Source organism: Vigna radiata, chromosome 1 (genome assembly GCF_000741045.1).
Source record: "Vigna radiata var. radiata cultivar VC1973A chromosome 1, Vradiata_ver6, whole genome shotgun sequence".
Taxonomy (NCBI): Eukaryota; Viridiplantae; Streptophyta; class Magnoliopsida; order Fabales; family Fabaceae; genus Vigna; species Vigna radiata.
Genome location: NC_028351.1, coordinates 29357069 through 29366456, shown reverse-complemented (window position 1 = coordinate 29366456; position 9388 = coordinate 29357069). Strand labels below are relative to the sequence as shown.

General features: G+C 35.0%; 1 protein-coding gene across 1 annotated transcript; it reads left to right on the top strand.

The window, feature by feature from the left end:
• Nucleotides 1–4990: 4990 nt before the first annotated feature.
• On the top strand, nt 4991–9388 carry LOC106764820 (LRR receptor-like serine/threonine-protein kinase GSO2). The gene is made up of 2 exons (XM_014649228.2): nt 4991–8326; nt 9154–9388. The coding sequence occupies exons 1-2, from the start codon at nt 5007–5009 to the stop codon at nt 9167–9169; spliced, it is 3336 nt and encodes a 1111-aa protein (XP_014504714.2). The 5' UTR covers nt 4991–5006; the 3' UTR covers nt 9170–9388.

Below are 9388 nucleotides of genomic sequence, written 5' to 3'. Positions count from 1 at the left end.
ATAGCTCTTAGATTTGCATTTGATTAGATTGTATTTTCTTAGACTCTATACTTTATTTGATGTTGAAATACATTTGAACATGTCTTTGTTATGTTGAAATTGCATTTCTGTATATGTTTTTATGCAGGTCTGTTTTTGTGGTAGTGGATATCACAAAAACAGACCTGCAATTTTAAAAAACTGCACAGGAATATGTCGCGGTTATTACCACAACCGCGGCATATACTTTCTCGTTTTTATTTTTTATTTTTAAAAAGAGACTATAGGCCGCGGTTCTTGCACTAACCGCGGCCTATAGTTGCACTTTTTGCCGCGGTTGAACCGCGGCCTATAGTTGAACTTTTTGCCGCGGTTGAACCGCGGCATATAGTGGACTATTTTTTTTTTAAAAAAAAAAAAATTCACTTAGGCAGCGGTTCTTTAGACAACCGCAGCATATTGCGGAACTTATATACCGCGGTTGTAACCGCGGCCTAAAGTCTTTGACTTACTACCGCGGTAAAATATACCGCGGTTCGTTAACCGCGACCTATAGTGAAAAATAACCGCTGTAAAATCCCCTCGCTGCACTAGTGGTTCGATCTTGTGGGTCTCGGTCAGGGAAGGATTGACCCTTCCCATGACCTTTCGGTATGGATCTCTCTCGGCCTTGTATTGTTCTCGGCCATATGTGGTTCACGGTCTTAGATGTTCTCGGCCAGGTATTGCTCTCGATCTTAGGTGCTCGCAGCCATGTAGTTGCCCTCAGTCCAGTATTGCTCTCGGCCATGTATTGTTCTCTGTATAATGTTGTCCTCGGTACAATATTGATGTCGGCCTTGTGGGTCTCGGTCAGAGAAGGATTGGTCCTTCTCATGACCGTTCGGTCTGGTGGGTCTCGGTCAGAGAAGGATTGGTCCTTCTCATGACTGTTCGGTCTATCAAAGGGGTGCTCAATCCTGAGACTCAGTCCTTTCCCTATGGTCGGCTAATGCACTAAGTGCTCGGCCCATGCTTAAAACGTTCGGTTCAAGCCTTCCAGTTAATTGCTTTTGGTGAATTAAAGGTGTGTTTGACTCTCATTGCAAAAGTAAGAATGGTTGATGTTGTATGGTGTGTATGTGAATTAATATGGCATTGGAGGTATATCATGTGATTAAAGTGGTCGGATTGGTTATGGAATTAAGATCTCTCGGTGAGATCAGTTAGTGTATTGAATGAATGTGAGAGGCTTCCATATGGGGGGTTATCCCTAACACTCCAACGGTCTTTCATTCTCACTTAAAGAGGATTGACGAGTGTGGTGGGAGTAGTGGGAGGTCCTAGGGTAGACGCTATCACTGGAGGTCTATACCGCAGTAACGGACTAACCTTGTGTGTGGTCGAGTGGAACCCCTCGGCAATGGCTTTGCAAAGCAGTAGGGGCCATCACAAGTGCACAACCCGCCCCAGCTCTACATACATTCTATGTTCGGACGTGTCTAAAAGTCTTAACATGATAGGATGCTTGCTTTAATGAGTTTTGTGCAATAAATGTTCATGTTTATGATGACTTACATGTTTATGTATGTATGGACGTTCTTGGAAATGCTAGATTGAATTGAAATGATTTGTATGTTTGTTTGAGACCTAGCTCACCCTTGCATTGTATGGTTGTATGTGTTTGTCTTCCCCCTTGCGATGATCATCCAATCCTTTGGATGTGAGCAGTAGGTGATGATGTGCCTTTGGAGCAAGCTTTGGAGACCGAGGAAGATCCCGCTCCTAGTGCTTAGGACTTCTTTTAGCTCCGAATGTAAAGGACCTTTATATTTTTGGAAGACTCTTAGCATTTATGTATTATGTTCAGTACTTTTGGAAACTTGTTAGGTCTCTTTAAAGTTTAATAGCCTTGTATTTTGGAGAACTTTAGAAACTTGTGCTTAGTCTTATTTTGTTTTAAAATTCCCTCTATATTTTGGATGACTGTATAAATATTTAAATATTGTTATCTCTATCTCTCAACTGCTTTTACATATTATAATAGCTGAATCCTATTATATTATATGTGTATATGATATTTTGGGATGTCACATTTACACTTAGTTCCTGTTGAATTGGATATGTATAGCTGGTTTCCAATTTCAATGATTTAATGTATATATATTTTATAATGTAGATTCATCTTTTTGTTCTAAACAACAATCCTCTATAGATATATGGCTTGTAGTTTGTGCAGCTGTAAAAACAGCTTGCTCTAAAGCTAAAGTTGCACCAACAAAAGTACAGGGTCTGGGAAAACAACAATCCTCTATAGATATTATTTTTACATATTTTCCCCTTCTTTCTATCTCTATTTTTATACTTTACCAAAAAACTTTTGATACTCCTGCCTTGTAAGTGAAGCACAATAGGCCCTGAACTTCATCCATGTAAGTGCATCAAGAAACGAAAGCAAACATAGAGGCTTAATGGAAAACTTGACGAGGGCATAAAGGAAGTACCTGGAATGGGCGCGACAAACACGAAATGGCACGACAGAGGATTGGCGTGGCGGTTTCAGACGGCGCGACGGAGAAAACGAAAGCTCCTGGGTTTCAGAGGGCGCGACGGCGGAGGGCACAACGGCGGAGGGCGCGACGACAAAGACGAAGATGGCGCAGTGGCGTTTTCGCGTGGAGGCAGAGGCAGAGAGAAATCTTCAGAATCGCGTGGAGAAGATGAAACTGTTCTGTTTTTTTTTAACCTTCAGAAGAGAATCTATCGCGGTTCTCCACTTAACCGCGACATATTCTCCTTTATACCGCGGTTCTACACTCAACCGCGGCCTATTCATTTAAAAAAATAATCCAAAATGGCATTTTTGAAATTTTTTTAAACTTATATGCCGCGGTTCAACGCCCAACCACGGCATATGCTCTAAAATTTTTAAAATTTACTCAAATCAGGGAATATGCCGCGGTTCTCTGACCAACCACGGCATATTCCCTAACGTTCAGAATCCCCCAACTGCCTTCCCAACTGCCTTATGGGGAATGTCAGAGGTAGCAGGGGGAATATGCCGCGGTTCTCTGAGCAACCGCGGCCTATTCCCCCTGCTACCTCCTGACATTCCCCATGAGTCAGCACCTGTAATAAATTGGCAGTGGAATATGTCGCGGTTCTCTGACCAACCGCGGCATATTCCCCTGCCAATTTATTGCAGGGGCTGACTAATGGGGAATGTCAGGAGGTTACAGGGCTATATGCCGCAGTTGGTCACAGAACCGCAGCATATTCCCCTGTTATTAAATTTTTTTTCTGACGTGGAGTCAAAGGTGATGGTTGACTGGGGTATATGCCGCGGTTATGTGGGGAACCACGGCATATAAGTTCGATTTATTTACAAAACTGCCACCGCGCAGCATTATGCTGCGGAATCTGGTGAACCGTGGCATAATGTGCGCTATATAATCCCTATTTTTTACTAGTGAAAATAATTGTTCATACGAGAAATAATGAGACATTTGACCTTAGTTATCAAGATTCTTATATAAAATATTAAAAAAAATCATCCTTTAACATTAAATCTTAAGATTCTGAATTACAAATTTTNTAAAGGAACATGTTGCGGTTTCAAGGGGAACCGTGACTTTTTTCCCTGCAAGTTTATTTTAGGACTGATTTAACAGAAATGTTAGAATTTAGCAGGAAGAATAGGTCACGATTCTGAGAAGAACTACAACCTATTCTATCGATATATTTTTAAAAATGTCACCGTACAATATTATGTTTCGGTTTCTAGTGAACCGATACATAGTATGCACAGTAATAGATTTTTTTTTACTAGTGTTACTTTAATTTAAATAAGATAAGTTAGATAAATAGTTTGATGTACATGTTTTATACTATTTTTCTCATACATTACATTTTTCTTAGAAAATATTTTTTTTGAAACATATTAGTATTTTTAAACAATTACAAAATTACAAAAAGTATACGAATTATGTATATAATAGATATTATTGTTGTCTTATATATCTTTTCTAACTCTTTTAATGGGTTAGAAAATTATATGTGCAATCGCATCAAATTTAGAATTCGAAACAACTGCATAAACTTTGAAATTGTAAGCCTTCAAAAAAGATATATAAAGTCAACTTAAACTTATGTTTTTCCACGTTTTTGGTAAAATGCGATGATTCTTTAAAGAAAAATTGCTTAGAATGATGGAGAGAATTCTTCAACTAAATTCAATGATTGTTAGCTTGTTATCTATAGNTTTTACATTTATAAATAACCTATTAAACTAATTTGTTTGGACGAGAATATGAAAAAACAGGAATTGCTCTNTGTTAAATAGTCTATATTGTATAGTTTGACGTTAACCAATTCTAATACACCATATAACTGTCTGAATAAGCACTAACTAGACAATTATATAATACGATTTTAAACTTATAAAAAATCAAATTATTTTTCTATCTTATTTTTTTTAAAGGATGCATACATACGTTCAAACATAACCTAAAGAAATATCCATAACTCTGTTAAGTTTGATGTTCCTTGTTAAGAAGAAAGATATAGAAAAACATTATAAGGAAATTAATAAATAATAATAATTAATTTTAAAGATAAAAGTTATTTAATTTTTAAATTAAAATTATTAGTATTTAAAATAGTTTTTGTTATAAAAAAATTATAATTAATTTATAAATTAAAGTCTAAATTTTCTAATATTAATTACCGAAATTTGAGTTATTAAATAATTAATTTTTAAATTAATCTTTAATTTTAAAATAAGAAAAATGATTGAATATTTTTTAAAAGTTAGAAAAAGAATCCAGCAGATAAAATGTATGAAGTATTGGCATAATATAACATATAAAGAAAAACAATTTTAAATTGAAAGTCACCGAAGGGTAGTTAAGGAAATAAAAATATATAACGTAAAGTATGGGTCCTCATTGCAGGAGACTATGAGCCATATAAATCCTATCATTTGGTTTTGTAATGAATAGTTCACAACCTCTGTTTTACTGTTATTATTTTATATCAGCAACTACATAATGCTTAATTATTATCTGAAACTGTTTTATGTACTTCTCCTCCTCTTGCTGCCTGTTGCAGAATCCATTCTCGGATTCAACAATACCGCAGAAATAAAGTGCATTGAGAGGGAGAGACTGGCACTCCTCAACTTCAAACATGGCCTCATAGATGCTTATGACATGCTGTCTACATGGAGAGATGATGACAAGAGCCGAGATTGTTGCAAATGGAAAGGCATTCAATGCGACCATCAAACAGGTCACGTAACCATCCTTCGTCTCTGTGGTTCGGATACACAATATTTGAGTGGTGCAGTCAATATCACTTCACTGTTTCCCTTGCAAAATATTCAACATTTGGATCTCAGCAACAATTTTTTTATAGGGAGCCACATCCCAGAACTTATGGATTCACTTACCAACTTAAGATATCTCAATCTCTCCCGTTCCATTGTTGGTGGTAATATTCCTACCCAACTTGGAAGCCTTACACATTTATTGTCTCTGGATTTAAGTCACAATTATTTTCTCCGTGGAGATATCCCTTATATACTTGGAAGCCTTACAAGTTTAAGGTATCTCGATCTCAGTGATAATAATCTTGATGGGAAAATCCCTTCTCAACTTGGAAATTTGTCACAATTGAGACACCTTGGTCTCAGTGGTAATTCACTTTCTGGAGAACTCCCTTTCCAGGTTGGGAATCTTCCTTACTTGCAAACTCTTAGACTTACTGGTGATTTTGATGTGAAACCTAATGATGCAGACTGGCTGTCTAGTCTCTCTTCCCTAACACATCTTGCCATCGATGGTTTACACAACCCTGACTGGTTGCATATGATTCATTATCCAAAGCTAGAAGAGTTGAGACTCGCTAATTGTTCTCTTTCAGATACCCATATTCGTTCTCTATTTTATTCACCTTCTAACTTTTCCAATTCTCTTATCATCCTTGACCTTTCTTCTAATATGCTCACGTCCTCGACATTTCAATTATTATCTAACTTTAGCCTTAATCTTCAAGAGCTTTATCTTTCTCATAATAACATTGTTTTGTCATCTCCAGTCCACTCAACCTTTCCTTCTCTTGTGATCCTTGATTTTTCCTATAATAAGATGACATCATTGTTGTTTCAAGGTATCTTCAATTTCAGTTCAAAACTTCAAAATCTTTATTTGCAAAATTGTAGTATTGGGGATGATAGTTTTCTCATGTCAGCTATTTCAATTACGAATTCTTCGTCTTCTCTTGTTTCGCTTGATCTCTCCTCAAATCTGTTGAAATCATCATCCATATTTTACTGGCTCTTCAACTCCACTACCAATCTTCGTATACTTGAACTTTTTGATAACATATTGGAAGTTCCGATTCCATATGGATTTGGGAAAGTAATGAACTCTCTTGAATTTCTTGACTTCTCTCAGAACAAACTGCAAGGCGAGATTCCATCTTCCTTTGGGAACATGTGCACGTTGCAGAGGTTATACCTCTCAAATAACGAGTTGAGTGGAGAAATTTCTAGCTTATTTCAAAATTCTTCAAGGTGCAACAAACACGTGTTTCAGAGTTTGGATTTATCTTATAACAAGATTATTGGCACGCTACCTGCAAGCCTTGGATTGCTATCAGAGTTGGAGATTCTTAAGGTAGATGGAAATCATCTGGAGGGTGACATCACCGAATCCCATCTTTCCAATCTTTCCAAATTATGGTACTTATCTTTGTCACATAACTCTCTGTCTTTGAAAATAGTTCCTAATTGGGTTCCTCCATTTCAAATAATAAACTTGAAACTAAAATCTTGCAAGATGGGCTCCATTTTTCCTAGTTGGCTCCAGACTCAACGCTCCTTAGTTTTTCTGGATATTTCTGATAATGGGCTTAAGGGTTCAGTACCAAAATTGTTTTGGAACAACTTGCAAAATGTTCAATATTTGAATATGTCTCAGAATAATCTCACTGGTGCAATTCCTGATATATCTTTGAAGCTCCTCAACATACCGTCTATAATTCTGAATTCAAATATGTTTGAAGGCCAAATTCCGTCGTTTTTACTTCAAGCATCAGAATTGAGGCTTTCTAACAATAATTTTTCAGATCAATTTTCATTCATATGCGGCCAAAGCACCTCTGCAATGACCATTCTAGATTTATCAAATAATCAATTGAAGGGACAACTCCCAGACTGTTGGAAATCCATACATCGGTTATTGTGTCTCGATTTAAGCAACAATAAATTGTCAGGGAAAATTCCTGTCTCCATGGGCAGCCTTCTTGAATTGGAAGTCTTGATTTTGCGAAACAATAACCTGAAGGGTGAATTAGCTTCCACTTTGAAGAATTGCAGCAACTTAATTATGTTGGATGTGGCTGAAAATATGTTATCCGGTCCCATACCATCATGGATCGGTGAAAGTATGCAGCAGTTGATAATCTTAAACATGCGAGATAATCACTTTTCTAGAAGTCTTCCTATTCAACTCTGTTATTTGAAGCATATTCAATTCTTGGATCTCTCAAAAAATATGTTATCAAAGGGAATTCCATCTTGCTTAAACAATTTGACTGCGTTGTCGGAAAAGAGCGTCAACACAGATGAGATTACAAATCGTAGTATACATTGGAAAAATTCCAATTACATGTTTACTTTTGACAGTTCTCTTTTTGGATTTTATACCCTTAAAATAAGCTTTATGTGGAAAGGTGTGGAACAATGGTTCAAGAATCCGGAGTTACAACTTAAGAGCATTGATCTTTCAAGTAATAAGTTCACAGGTGATGTACCAAAAGAGGTTGGATATTTACTTGGGTTAGTTTCTTTGAATTTATCACGAAATAATCTGAGTGGAGAAATTCCTTTGGAGATAGGAAATTTAAGTTTACTAGAGTACCTTGACTTATCAAGAAATCATATCAGTGGGGGAATTCCTTTCTCACTTTCTCAAATTGATTTTCTTGGCATGTTAGATTTGTCACACAACTCTCTCTCTGGAAGAATACCATCAGGAAGACACTTTGGAACTTTTGATGTCTCTAGTTTTGAAGGGAATGTTGGTCTTTGTGGTGAACAACTTAACAGAACTTGTCCTGAAGATGGAAATCAGACAACAATAAAGCCTCGAGAACATGGAACAGTCAATGATGATGAAGATAATGGTTTCTATCAAGCACTGTATATGAGCATGGGGATTGGATATTTCACTGGATTTTGGGGCTTATTAGGGCCAATGCTACTTTGTCATTCTTGGAAAAATACATATCTGAGGTTCCTAAACAGATCGTATATATCAATAATATGCATGCCAAGTGTTGTTGGTGGTCTGATTGCAAGAAAAAGGTATGTTATATATATATATATATATATATATCAAATGTATTCCAATTGTTAGGAGTAGTTTGTTTTATTTGATTCCAACTTAACAAATTCAGTATTCACTCTTTACTATAACATTTGTGACTTCAACTAGTGTGCAACTTAGAGAGAGGAAGAAAAGAAAAAAAAATAGTTTTCATGATTGAACTGTGTTTAATTTTGTTTAATAATTCAATGATAAAATAGTCATTTGCATCACACCACGTAACATATTTTATTAGATTACTTTTTTACTTTAAAAGAAGAATAACCATATTTTTAACTAAGATTTTTTAAGATGGCTAAATTTTATTTGGTTGCTAAAAAAGTATTATTAAATATCAATTTATTATCATATTGAGTGATTTAGTAAAAATAATATAATTTTTTTGGAAAAAAATGTTTCATTTTAATTCATAAAAAATAAATTCTCATATTTGGATGAGAATATTTTATTGTAGAATATATTAATAAAAATACATGTGTTATATATGTGTTTTTTTTATTATGAATAATTAATTTGATTTTAAAAAATATTTAAATTTAAATAAGCAATCATTTTAAAAGATAAAATTATAAAATAATTATTTAAATTTAAAAATAATTAAATTTAAATTTATAGCAATTTAAAGAGCAAATATAATATGATAATTATTTCATTTTAGTACAACAGTTAATGAAAAGTGAAATTGAACAAAAGTTGTGAACATTTATACTTAATTACATTCATTTACAATTTGACAGACATAAATACAATTCCGTCTTTATTTATGTTGTAATAAACTACATTAATGGTTGTACAAAAATTGCAGGTTATTGCAGTTGTGATACGCTCTGATCTCGGATGAAGGAAATCATTGGTATCCATACAAGTGCAAGATATGTACTTAGTAATAGTTTGAATGTTTTGCAGTAAGTAATTTATTTCAAAATCTTGTTTTCAGAGTATGATTTGGATGCGCTGTTTAGCATAATAGATTTGTAATGTTTGTTTCGTTAATTCAACAACGCTTTTGCCTGTTCCCACATCTAACAACTCTAAACCAT